Here is a 14,034-nt window from a genome sequence, read left to right as displayed (position 1 = left end):
ATATATTTGTTTTGCTATGAACATGAGCATTGCATTTATATTTCTCAAAGGAAATCTCTCACGCAAATAATTTTTATTGTGTAAGAAAGGTAAATTGATCTTAACATGTATTGGTTATGACTCTAGGAGAATTGTTATGAAAGAACAAGGCTAATTGTATTCATTGTACATAACTGTACAAGTTGATTAAAGGAATATAATTCAGTTCAATTGAAGAAATCTGAAGTTCTTCAAGTGGGACATTTATTGCTGAGTATCTTGAAGAATTTTCAAATATATTTATAGATAGTCCTTTGTTTAAGCCTGTTGTTCTTAGGGATCCAAGAAATAAGACAATGGACGATAAATTGATTATCTCTCAAGTGATAAACAAAACTTATTCTTGTGTAGATTGAAATTAGGTGAAAGATATGGACACTGTTGGAATATACAACACAATAAATATTTAATAAAAGTTTCAAAAGTATTAAACAAACGAATAAGAGAACATGATTGTAGAAAAAAACGATTAGAGGTTGTAAGAGGTTAGATTAAAAGCTCCCAGCCGCAAAAGCTGCCAATTTAAGTTTCCAGATTATCAAAAATTAATGCGGCTTTGCTGCGGATAGCTAAATTAATTGCTTCGGATACCAAGCCTCTATGCAAAGAATACTTGGTTAAACAATGATAAAGTTTGAACCTGAAGTTAAAACTATTCAATTCATATACTCCAGGGTATAATGTTTGTTATAACAAGGTTGGAACCTTCCTTAAATACAGTTTTAATGAAAAATAATGACTCCAGAATTTACATTTTAGAACTTCTCAATGAAATAAAACTTAACATGCACTTTCGTGCAATTGATGTATTAACTTAATACATTGGAAAAAATTCTATAAAATTTCCTGTGATAGCTTAGGAGTTAAAGTAATATGTATTAATATCTTCAGGTTAGAGATTCCCAAATAACTGAATATCTAAAGTATAGCCAAGCTTCGCACTAAGTAAGCAAGCAAACAATGCATTTATATATGTTTATTGTTTATTACAATTTTACAATAAATATATGAACCTTATTCCTACAGAAATATTCTATCTAAAATGCATCTGAGCTATCCAGGTATACATGGGAAGTTTGTTTTAACGTATAAATTCAAACGTTTATGTCAACTAAATTGGACGTTATTTTCAAATTATCAACATGTCGCCATAAGAACTAATATTTCGCCCAAATAATAGGTATTACTCACAAAGATGTCCAACGTCTTAAAATTAATTCCTAATGTACATATGCAAAATTGGCAATGAAAAATCGCACCAGAGAAAATGTTTCTGTCTCAGTCCAATTATTGGTAAGATAAGGAAGATTGAAGCTTTCCAAATGATTACATAAAAACTAAGACGATTACGCCCAAAAGAATCAAAGTCATGTGAGAATAGTTTTAAATGAATCCATCACTTATTCTTTAAACTTTAATAATTAATTCTATAAATGATTTGCAATGATTTTGTAATACAGGATATCCACAATGATGTATTGTAGCAATTGACTTTATTATTTCAAAAATAAAATCCAAATAGAATTAATGTCAGAATTGTAAAGTTTCAGGCATAACAGCTGTCCCTATTAATCGAATTCAGCCACAGCTGTAAAATGATAGAACACCCTAGCTGCTACACAGCTGTCATGTTCTTTTATACAACAGAGAAAATTAATTATTGTTTAGGAAATTTATTCTCAATAATTAATTGTAAATATATGCGCTGTTGCTTCATTTGTTTTATCAAATAATTTTGTTCAGCCGCAGCCATATTAAACACTCACTCGCAGCCAAGAGTGTTTTTTTTGTACTAATTAATTTTTTTGTTTGTAAAATGATAGATAATGTGCAGTGTATAGAATTTCTAATAAAAGCAGGTATAGAATATTTTCTTTATAATTTAAGTGCAGAGGAAAGAATTTAGTAATGTTTAAGGATATAGTATAAAAGGTATGTGAAGAATAGAAAGAAAAAAACTAAAACTAAAAAAAAATAAAAGTAAGGAATATGTTTTCCAATCAGACAAAGAATTATTAATTTTTTGGGGGCTGTGCCTCAATTAGATTATAAAGAAAATTAAATTTCAAGTTGAAAAAAAATGATCATATTTTTATTAAAAAAATGACTAAAACTGCACTTAATACCTGAAACTATGTACGTTAGTCCTATTCTATTTAACAATGTTAAATATTTTTAGAATTAAATTATTGATTCATACTGTAGAAGGTTGGCATGAATAGGAAATCCCTATATTGCTAGTAATAATGTCAAAGCTGCACTTAATACCTTGGAACTATGTCCTACCACAGTTCTCCCTGCTAAATTCTCACACACCTATCTCAAAAATTCTTTCACAAATTTCATTTCATTTTCAATTTCATTTAGCTTTCGGCTTTTAATTTTTTTCTAGAAGTAGCTGCACGCGCCCCTAGACTTTGTATGGTTGTTTCTGAAAGGTAACCCCCTGGTAACTTGAATATTCTTAACCATTAACAGTAAATGAAGAAAGTCGCTCAAAAAGACAAGTGACGTCATAAAAATGAGTGATTATCCATCTTTTTTAGGAGGTTTCTTTCCTACTTTTGACTTTATTGTTGATTGTGATTACCCATAATTAAAAAAAAATAAATTGAATATTGCACAATTATTAATATTTTTGTGTGTGATAATTTTAGTTGTTAAAATGTTTTAATTATTCCTCGCTTTTGGGAGACAGTTTTTTTGTTATTAATTTTAAAGATTGCTTTAATTGACGCAATCCTTTCACTTTATACTAAAAATAAAACTTTATATATTATTGATTTGACTAGACCGACAGACATACTTACACAATACACCTATAATATATATTTGAATAAAACACTAGGAAACCAATGAATTTTGACTTGTTGCAGACTGGAATTCAGAAATCAAATATAGATATGAAACTTTCAGCAAAAACAAAGCTATATACGTTTTTCTTCAAATTACGTATTATAAGTTACTATTTATTCTTATAAGAATATTATTATGGATTGCACCATCACTATGTCAATGAGTTTTATATACCAGAAAATTACGTCTAAACTGGAAAATTTCAGACACCTTGAAAAAATATATTTTTTTAGACTGGCACTTTAAAATTTGTATTTAAATTTTAACATAAAATCTGAGGTTAGGATGAAGACTCTTATATTGAAATAAATGACTCCCTTACAACCCTTGAAGTTGAATCTTTGGAGAACTTTCTTAAACTATCCTTTTTTAAATTATGTGGTTTGTTTCTCAATTAGAGCATAGTGAATTCCGTGGATCCTTTTTATATATGTACATAAATGACCAATATAATAATATAGTGTATTTTTTATATACTGCGGATATAAGTAAAGAAAAAAAAACAATACATCAAATCACAAACAACAACAAGTAAATAAAGCATAATACAATCACGTTAACTTTTGTGTTTTTTCTTCCGGGAGTATTGAAAGAGTACTGACGGAGTGGTGAACGGAGAATCCAGGTTTCTCTGACGAGTTTTGCCTCTCAGAGGTTTACACACATGCTACTCTGGTGTATATTACTATATGTTTTTCTTCTAATATCTATGTATTATAGTTTTTTTTCGCCTGAAATTAATGAAGAATTTATATCCCTATCTAAAACGACTTCGCAGCTCAATTATACTGCCATAAAGCCGCTGCAGGACAAAATCATTAATTAAATATTTCCTTAATACATCTTTAAAAGTAGTATTTTTGTATGCCTAGCATCTCTATTAGCAACCGCCTGTAACGACTACTAAGTTTAATAAATGTAAATTTTCGCTTTGTTTGAAATGTCTACGCGCCTATACGGGGTTATTTTTCTAAATATCATGAACAATACTTTACAATAATAATTGGTTTGTTTCAAGGCAAAACTAATAAATTATTTTGGAATATTGTTTGTGTTTGTATTTTGTGTGAATAGTCATGTGCATAAATGCGTAAACAATTTTAACTTTCTATTTTCACTGTATTTTGTCTATAATACAAAGTATAATGATGTCTGTCTGTGTTTTAGCTCGACCCATAAATTAAAAAAAGAATTAATGATAATTGGGTCTGCCCCCAGCCCCTAGTAATTCTGTATGTATTGTTCATGCATATATGTTTAAACCCCCGGAGTGAACACAGACTTATTGCTACTTTTGGACAATATTTACCCTGTTCAAATTCAAATGATAGTGTTAATTTTAAACTGTTAAGCATTATAGTTTATTTTTCCCATCCTCTATAAAAACACCAATCAATGTATCTAAAAGAGAGAAAAAAATCTTAAGGGAATAGACTTTTTTTTACGTTTTTTCTTTCATTTCTTTGTTTGCCTTTTTATTTTCCAGGGAGTTATTTTTCTTTCATATTTGCTAAGGAAAAACTATTTATGCTTTTAGAGAATTATGTTTTTTTTCCTTGATTGAATATTTGGTTTATAGCAAATATGCAAAGAGGCGAATCTATTCTGATTTTTTTGTTGGTTGTTCTTACTGCTGTTTGTGTAAGCCTGAAATTTTAACTAAGAAATAATGTGCTTGTATTGTAATGGAAAAAAGGATGAAAATATCTATAAAATCGAAGCTCTAAAATCAGAAGAAAGGAAAAGATAATATACTTTTTAAAAATGTATTTTGACCTAATTTTCCTTGTTTTTTTACATGCGTCTTAACGAACACAAACAATAAATCTTTCCAGTCTTTCAAGTTACGGATGTGTATGGTTAAAAAAAAGAATAATATACATATTGTTTTTGTATGCTTTTATGTTTTCAAGAGTATCCCAGGAATAAAAATTTTGTGTAACGTGCAACTGACATTGTCTAGCCGGGCTACTAACTCCTTATTAACCTAACCTGAAAATAAGGTTTTAAAAAAGTTTTTTTTTTATGATGATTATCTTTTGGATGAAAACAAATTTAAAGAAATCATTAAAAGGAAAGTGATTATAAATAGGCTGCATGCCATAAGAAATAAAGATAAATATTCAATTTTTAGATTTTTTAGGTCTGCTACCTTATCTGTCCTTCAAAACTTTAATTTAGGGTTTATTCTGGAAGGCTACAGCAATACTTATCAAAACTACTCTACATTAATGGATTTATTTTTACTTGGATCTTACACCAGATTATCATGTACTGTAATAGTGTTAAACTTGTAGCTGGCTAAAAAAACGTTCCCTCCCATACACCCCATTTACTCCATCCCCGTCCCTCCAACTGGATGAACGAAATGACCAATAAATGATGTCGATGTTAGCAACCTAAATTGACGATACATTCCCGTATATTCCACATCCATTTTTACAATTAAAATAAAGTATGGTTATTTTTTTAGGTTTAGTAGAATCGATCTTCCATCGCTTTAGTTTTATCATCTCATTGGCAGTAAATTAAATGAAGTGTTGCTGTTTTTATTAGTTTGGCTAAAGTGGGATATTTTGGCTTCTTCTTTATCAATAAAATTGTTTTTGTTTTATAACACTGCATTGCTAATCAATCACAAGTTAATATTACAAATAATTTACTAAACTTACATAATTACCATTTCTCTCAAATAATGTTTCATAAAGCTTTGGTTCCCTCACTTTGAATGTATGTATCTATATCTGAATGATTTATGCATGTGTATTACTATATTATATATGTTCTTATATTTAGTGAAGTGTCATGCCTTTTTAGTAGGCTTTCAACACTCCTTTTCCACCTACCTCTTTACTAATACTATGGTTTATTGATAATTAAAGAGTTCAACTTTTGCAATAGTTGCCTTAACCCTGCTTTCCAGTCTGACTCTAAGTTGCTGACAACCATCCCTCGAATTTTCAAATTAATCAGCTTTCACGTTGTGATATTATGACCGTATACAGTTTTGTTAGCACCTATAAACTAACTTCCTTTTTTCTTCCAAGTTATGCTGCGCTCCCTTGGAACAAAATCGTTCTCTAGAACCTAATATACATGCTGAGTGTATGTAAATTTTTATGCAAAAATTTGCAATGTGTATTAATGAATTCTATGCAATATTATAGAAAGTTCAATTTAGCGGTAAAATAAGTGGAAACTTTGACAGAGGAAAATTGTCGTAAATTTTGATTGCCACCATGGAGCTCATTTATTGGTTAGTTCGTTCGTCAATTAGGAGGTGAGGAGATGGGGTACAGGGGAGAGGGTCGTTTTTTAAGCCCGCTACGAGTTTCACTTTATTAGAGAACATGAAAATTTGGTGGAACATTCAAGTTATAATAAATCTATTGGTACAATAGGAACAAAACTATTTATAGGTAAATTAGTCTACCTGTCTCATCCTGTAAACTATGTCCTTTATAATATGGGCAAAGCCACAACATAAAAATATAGTAATAATCGTTATTGTAAAATATTTGACAATATGTTAGTTGTAGATTGTTGGTATCTGGGAGTAGTTAAATGGAGAATAAATATTTTTCTCACAAATACCTTATAAACCTTTTAATTCAAAGAATTGCTAATCCTCAGTTTTGTCTGCTTCTTCTATATCAATAGCATGATAAGAATAGGGAAATGCCTTGTTGCATTAACAGGTATGATTAATTTCTATATACTTTATTGTCATTCTAAAATATCTGTTGTAATTAGGGGATTGGTTGTGTGTTATGTTTAGGGGTCGGCAGCTGTTTGGTTGCTGTCACTGAGGCTTATTGGGCGGCTGGCAGTAAGTTGTGTATGTAAGCCGCTTGGCACGTGGTAGCTGTGGCTGGTGCTGCCGAGCCCTCGTAATGATGCACATTTCCAGTTAAGTGTCTACAAAACTACGAATCTAATAGTTTTTGGGAAGATTAATCTATCTAGCATTGACCAATCCTTGTATGTGTGAAGGACAGAGAGGTGAAGATTGTATTGATAGTTCCCCTGGGCAATCTTTACCAGTTGGATTAACCTTCATAACTTCATATTACTTCCAAGCACATGGATATGGTAACTACAAAAAAATCCTCCACTGGCTCATAAATACAATAGTTTTTCTAAAGCATAAATTATTTTTTTCAGAATAAAACAAAGGGATAGTTGCACGAAATGCATTTAAATTTGAATTTAGTGAACTGGATATTGTTTCCTGTTCAATGATTTACCCTACATTTATAGGGCACATATTAAAATTTTCTACCACTTAGTTTTAAAGATATGAAGACTTGAAAATCGTATTCTTGTAATATATGCAATTTATAAAGCTGGCTTATTTAAAAAAAAAAACAGCATGTCGGCTAATTTAGTTTAGTGATATCTAATTGTTTGTTATCTATTGTAATACAAAATTTTATATGTTTTAAGGTTTACTTGTAACTTAAGCTTGAAATCATTTTTTGAAATGCAATTAATGCAACTATCCATTCAAAAAAAAACTTGAAAGACAACAAAATAATGCTATTCTAATAATACTATTGATATAATACTACTGATAAATTGATGTTAATCGGATGTTTACCAGGAGAAAAGTTTTGTTCAGTTGTGATATCCCTGTCCTTGCATTACACAATAATAAATGTATTTACCAGCAAACAGATTTAGAAAATAGATTGGGATTTTTGGTATACCTAGATTTGTTCATACTTCCACAGGCTGTAAACCAGCATTAGTGGTCGGAGCATTTATTATTACCTAACTCTGGCATAACTTCCAAACAAAGGTCCTGAAATCAAACAGTTAGTTGTCTGCAGGTTTGAATCCTTATATACCCATTTGCCGCATGGTTGATGCTTTACACCGTAATCACAAGACGCTGAGTATTTTTAAATGTAAGTGGAGAGGACTGACTTTGACTTATGGATGGCAAGTGTCCTTCTTTGTTTTACTAAAATTTAATAGAACCTAAAAATAAAGTATTGAGAAAATTCAAATTAACATTTTTTTATTAAATTATCCACTCCCAACCCTAATCACTTTTATTCTGAACTCCACTATATATATAATTATTTGTTGAAATTCTACTCAAAATTAGATTTTTTATATTGAAAACTTAAATAAAAAATCATTGAAATATTTTTAAAACAAACGAAAAGCAAAAAAATCTTTAATGTTTTTGTAAAGTGAAAATGTAAATTTGTGTTTTCGGTTAGAAAACATTTACATAAAGATTTCATCTCAAATATATGCAGGGCTTGGCAACCCCAATTTTTTCTTTCGTTTTGCACCGCTATTATTTTTCAAAAAGGTTGCACAGATGCATCTGTTGAATAATGATAATTGTTTAAAAATTAACGTATCAGATGCGGATTGATGAAAACGGACGAAGTCTGCTTTAAGCGATAATATGCAGCTTTTATTAACAAAAATGACTGCAAATTGTTAATGCGGTTAGGCGGCGAATCTGCGTTCTAAATCCCTAAATTAGAGGGCGGTTACGGCTAGATAACAAAACTGCGGCTAAGCTGCCAAGCTCAGATATAAAGTTACCTTTCTTTACAATTTCTGATATTTCATGTAAATATCTATTCTCTCAAAATCTATAAATTTATACCTAAATAAGGTGAGCAAAAAAAATAAATAGGCATAAAAATATGAACTACAATGCTTATTTGCTGAAAACTATGATGGTTAATATGAACTATGCTTTGCATACTAGCAGACACTCAAACATCAAGCTACTTTATATGTAACTAGTTGTTTTGCCCCTAGCCTCTAGGGGAGGGCTAAGGGCTAGCCTAAAACCACCCCAAAATATTTATAAAGCTTTCTTAAACAGTATAACAATTTCGAACTAGCAATTTCCGAGATCTTAAGCTTCAGACAAAAAAATGTTACTACTTTCTATCATAGAATGATGCTTTCTCTAAATAGTTAGCTGTAACTTCTGGCTTATTATATCTGACCTTAGAATTAAGACTTTCTAATAAACATGCTGAATTAGCAAAAATCCTTAACGCTATTTAAATACTAAAGATACAAAATTATATTAATATTTTTTCATTTAGGAGAAGTAAAATTTTTTTTATCACCCTGTTTTATTGATATTCACTGTTTCTCATTCACATATTTTATCTTGGAAAAAAACACTAAAAAAACATTTGATATTTTCATAACTTACTGCATTCAAATATTATTCTAAATATAAATTGTATATCATCTTTATAATATATATATGTATATTATATAAATTAAATGCATCTAAAAGAATTTACAATAAATGAGTTTATTTGAAAATAAAAATATCTAAAATGACAATTTTAAAAAGAAGGCACAAAATATGCTTTTGTATAGCTGTATGTTGCATTTCAATGTAATGTTACAATATCATATTTTCAGTAGAATTGTTTTTTGTTGTTTTTATTTTTGATTAAAACAACAAATATAGAAACATTTATGTCAAATTTGTGAACAAATTATAAAGAAAGAAACAGAAAAGAATTCTAATGATGATGTCATGGGGTATATCTTGAAACGGCAGAAATGTTTTTGTTGTTTGTTTCCTCCATGTTGGGGGGTTCAATATTCATCCCATCATCATTTCCTGGAACTCATCAAAGTCAAGAGTTCCTGATCCATCCTCATCCACCTCCTCAATAATGTTGTCAAGATCATCTTCAGTCAGGGTGCTGTCAATCTCACGCAGGATCTCCTTCAACACCTAAAAAAGGGGTATTAAAAATAAATTTTATGTATTAGGAAAATATATCTTTTTAAGTGGTAAGTGTAGGTAAAAGAGGTTTGGGTATTTACTATGAAAAAATCTGCAATGCACCTACTGACATTTTAAAGTGGTATTTTCAAAAGGTTTGTTAAAGTCAAAGTGTTCAAAATTCGCAAGAAAATTCTTGGATAACAATTTCAAATTCATGGCTTTTTTATACAAATTTATTTTTGAATTTTTATCTTTTCTGTTTTTCTTTATATCATTTTTCCTTATCTTTATATACTTTATCATTGAGAAAAAATGGACCAAGTCTTAAATATAATGGAAAATAAAATGAATAACAAACTTTATTGGCTGCCAGCGGTTAAACGGCTTTACGGGCAGCTATTATTTGCACGAAAAATCTGCTTTTTAATGCCTACATATAGTATAATTAAAGAAGTATTAATAATTAATTTGGCATTATTATTCAAATAAAAATATGCCCTTTTAATGCATTTATGCACTCTGGAAGAGTCAAATGCTGTATTAAATATTGACTATTCAAGATGATAAACAGGCTTTATTATAATGATTAAAAGAATGTTCAAATAATCAAAGCAGGCTCTGTATCCAGCTGCTGTTGAAAAAAAGACCTTTCTTCGTATTCCTGTAATGATCCAAAAATTCTACTTCCAAACTCAATATTATTACATATTTACCAAGAAAAAAATCTGACTGTAAAATCAAAATGGAAAATGGTATATCCAAAATCAAAATATATTTCTATAAAGAGAAGAGTACGGATTTTCTTTAATATAAAATATATTTTCATATTATGTAAATATGATATTACTTTTTGAATAAAAATATTTGTTTTTCCTAATTTATATTGTGTGACAGTCAAACAGCTCGAAACGGACTTATTTCATATATAAAGCGACTTAGTCTATAATATAAAGTAGTACGATGTCTTTCCGTCTTAATACTTGACTCATTGACTAGTGAACTGATTAGGTTGTGCCTCTCAAGGAATATACTCATGTTGTTTTTTTTTAGCTATTTTATGGAAGGTGGGTGACAGTACGGGAAGAAAGTCGCTAAAATTTTTTTTTGCAACTCTCCGATTCTTCCTCTTTTTAAAATACAATATAGGGGAATAGGGGGTGGTGGATAAAAAATCTCTAGGCACTAAGCCTAATAGGCTAGAGGCACATCCGTCAGTTTATTTTTAAAGCATCTTCAAGACAAGCAATACTTACATCAGTTGTGATGAATCCCTGACCGTCTCTGTCGTAGATTCTGAAAGCTTCCTTCAGCTCCTCCTTCATCTGTTCCTCATCATCCTCGCTCATGAACCTGGCGGCCACTGTAGCAAACATGGTCAGGCTGAACTTTCCTGTGCCCTCCTCATCAACCTGGGAACAATATTATGAGTTATACATCTGCATATTTATATCATCTATTTTTATAAGTAATTTCTAAAATTTAAAGTTTTTACTTTTTTAAAGTAAGCGTTTTATTTACATTTTAAAACAAAACTTTTGTCAAATATTACTCCTTGGTATTTAAGTATTCTTTTGTTACTACCATATTCGTTATTTTATTTTAAGAAAAAAATAACTATATCTAATTTGGTATTTTTTTGAATTGGTTTTTATAAAAAAAAAGGCAGGTTTAACTATTTCCCTTAAATATGGTACCAACATTAAATATTAAAATGGTCTAACAGCTATTCCAAATACCTCGGCGGCAGCGTTCTCAATCTCAGCTTTGTCAACCTTGATGCCCATGCTCTTCAGAATCATCTGCATGTTAGTCTCAGAGATGGTTCCAGCTCCCTCCTAAATTTCAGTGAGTTTATTTTATGTCGACAAACTTGTAATCAAGGCTGACATATCATCGTCAATTACTATACAAAAGCCTATTTGTCTGATGTAAATGTCAACATAATGTTCATTTTGGCATTTTAACATTTAAGCTATTTTTAGTAGCAAAGTTACCCTATAATTCGAAATGTTTGTCCGTCTGAAACGTTTTGAGGAAAACGTTATTTTCTTGGCTCCTAGAAAAAGATAAACGGCTGAAACTTCTTGTCAACATTGCCATTAATGTAGAGCTCAATTAAGTATACAAATTTATAATAGTATCAAGATTAAATTTTCCATTGTTCTGAGCATCCAGAATTGTGTGTAATTATTAGTCATCACACAATATATAAATGTTAAAAAATATATAAAAAATTCGTGAGAAAGATTTTCCTCCCATAAATATATTCTTGATTTGATCAAATGCTACTTAAATCTCCTTGTTTTTTTCTTTTCCAAGATTTTTTTTGTGCTTATCAACTTATGGATGTCGTCATCCTTCTACGTATTATTGTTGAGAAATTTATATATTACTTTCTTAAAAAATGTGATAATTTATATTGTGACAAACCATATTGAATAGAAAGTACATAAATTTAAAACACTATAAGTTGGTTGATGATATATATGACATTATTCCAGCCTGCGGCTAAATTGAACCTACAACTTTCTCTATTCAATAGAAGTATAAATTTGGTTGAAAATGGATATGCACTTTATACGTTCTCAATGTACTCTAACCTTAAGTTTCACAAATGTTAAGACAAACTTCTAAATAATAAAAAAATATTAAACAACTTTTTTGTAAAAAATTCAAATTAAGTCTAAAAGTATATAAGTATAAAATAATTGGACAAAAAAGCGATATGATTAAATTATTTAAGATGCTTCTTATATTTCGGATTTGTAACATATATATAAAGATACCTTTAGCTATAAGTAATTTTATATTTAATTTAAGTTTGCCAAATTTTGTGAAAATAGTATAATATTTAAACATTTTTGCTGTATAAAACATGGCCTAAATTTGTCAGCTATGGGCACTTTGAAACATTGCCGTTTAGTCGAAATAAACTTAAGAAATTTTCTTACTACATAATGATTATAGACTCATTATTGTTACCTTGTCAAATCCATCGAACCCCTTCTTGAGAGCATCAATCTGCTCAGAATCCAGTCCAGTGGACTCAGCAATACTTGCTAGCACCTCGTCACTCATCCTAGAAAAAAAACATTATCACACTTCTAGGTTCTATGACCTAGTTATGGTGAGGTTATTCGCGGACGACCTCTACTGTTCGCCCAGGGACTATTTGATATCTATAAGTACATTTCTTGAACGTGAACAATTTTTTGATTGCACGACCTTTGTGTGAAAGTCAGTGCATGATAATGAGCTGTGGCCAGAAAATTGGCCATTTTTTTCATTTATTATCACATAAATAAAAATCTTCAAAGTAAAAACATAATATAACTTTTATATACATTTTTTTATGTAAAACTGCAGCCATGGGTGCATTTTGCTAATTAAATATGTTTGCATCTGACACCTTTATTATATTCTCTATTCATTACAAACATATTTTTTATTCAAGTAGAATTTATTTATGCATATTGCAATGAAGTATTTTGATGATTGTCTGTTTGTTTCTTTTCATTTCGAAAAGGCATCCGCGTGTAATGTAAATTAAACTGTCTTTTTGAAACAATAATTTTTCTAAAATCTAAAATTGAATTGAAAATTTGCTTTGAACGAACTTTTATTGTGAATTAGGATTTTTATTGGATATATAAAAAGCTGACCTGTAAATAAGCTAGTTGAGCCCAGTGTTTACCAACTCTAATGATGTGTAGTTATAGTTTGGTATCCTAACCCGGACTAAATTAATTCAAATTTAGCCTCTAAATTATCAAAATTTGTTGTATCAGCAAAATTATGAAAATATTACTGCATTTTACCCTTCGATTTTTGCTATAATATAACCTCAAGGTCTTTTTAGATACAGAAAATAAAATTGCTTCTAAGAAATATTTGTATTAAGAATACTTTAAATATGCATTTTTTAAGAAGATAATTTTTATAAAATGTATAAAAAGACTATAATAAATTCGTGATTTAAGATCAAGAGGAAATACTTTTGAAAAATTGCGAACTCATCAGAAATGTGTAAGTAAAAGGTAGGAAAGAAAATTATAACTGTGATAAAATTAAAAGGTAATAATTTTTCAATAAATGATGCATGCACTAAATATGTGAAGTAAAGATTTTCTATGACTTAGGCCTGTACATCACAGTGTTAAAATGAGTTATTTACTACGATAGCATTTAGCATAAATGAATAAATACATTCCAAGGTATTGAATGATCAAGCGAGTGAAAATGTTATAAGGATGTGTTGTTTAATGCGTAAACACAAAAACAGATTACTCAAAAAAGGAAAAAGGAAGTAAGTTGAAATAAAACTTCACAAAAATTCTCTATTATATTAGAAAATTTGAAGTGATTTTATAATCATCTTATTAACAGATAGGCAGAGCAATCGACCA

General features: G+C 29.5%; 1 protein-coding gene across 1 annotated transcript; it reads right to left on the bottom strand.

Moving 5' to 3' along the window:
• Positions 1–9,183: 9,183 nt before the first annotated feature.
• LOC145315902 (troponin C, isotype gamma-like) lies at positions 9,184–13,595 on the bottom strand. The gene is made up of 5 exons (XM_080156045.1): positions 13,291–13,595; positions 12,611–12,707; positions 11,365–11,463; positions 10,882–11,037; positions 9,184–9,634 (listed from the first exon to the last, which is right to left on the bottom strand). Exons 2-5 carry the CDS (start codon positions 12,704–12,706, stop codon positions 9,500–9,502), a joined length of 486 nt encoding a protein of 161 aa, XP_080012171.1. The 5' UTR covers position 12,707; positions 13,291–13,595; the 3' UTR covers positions 9,184–9,499.
• Positions 13,596–14,034: the final 439 nt, after the last annotated feature.

Source organism: Acartia tonsa, chromosome 4 (genome assembly GCF_053477335.1).
Source record: "Acartia tonsa isolate MP-2025a chromosome 4, ASM5347733v1, whole genome shotgun sequence".
In the NCBI taxonomy this organism is placed as follows: Eukaryota; Metazoa; Arthropoda; class Copepoda; order Calanoida; family Acartiidae; genus Acartia; species Acartia tonsa.
Note: the sequence above shows the minus strand (reverse complement) of the source record. Positions and strands in the feature narration are given on the sequence as shown.

Coding starts and splice junctions, on each gene's coding strand:
- LOC145315902 (XM_080156045.1), bottom strand. CDS start 12,706: ATGAGTGACGAGGTGCTAGCAAGTATTGCTGAGTCCACTGGACTGGAT. Junction 11,464..12,610: donor GGTTCGATGGATTTGACAAG/GTAACAATAATG, acceptor ACTGAAATTTAG/GAGGGAGCTGGAACCATCTC. Junction 11,038..11,364: donor TTGAGAACGCTGCCGCCGAG/GTATTTGGAATA, acceptor TATTGTTCCCAG/GTTGATGAGGAGGGCACAGG.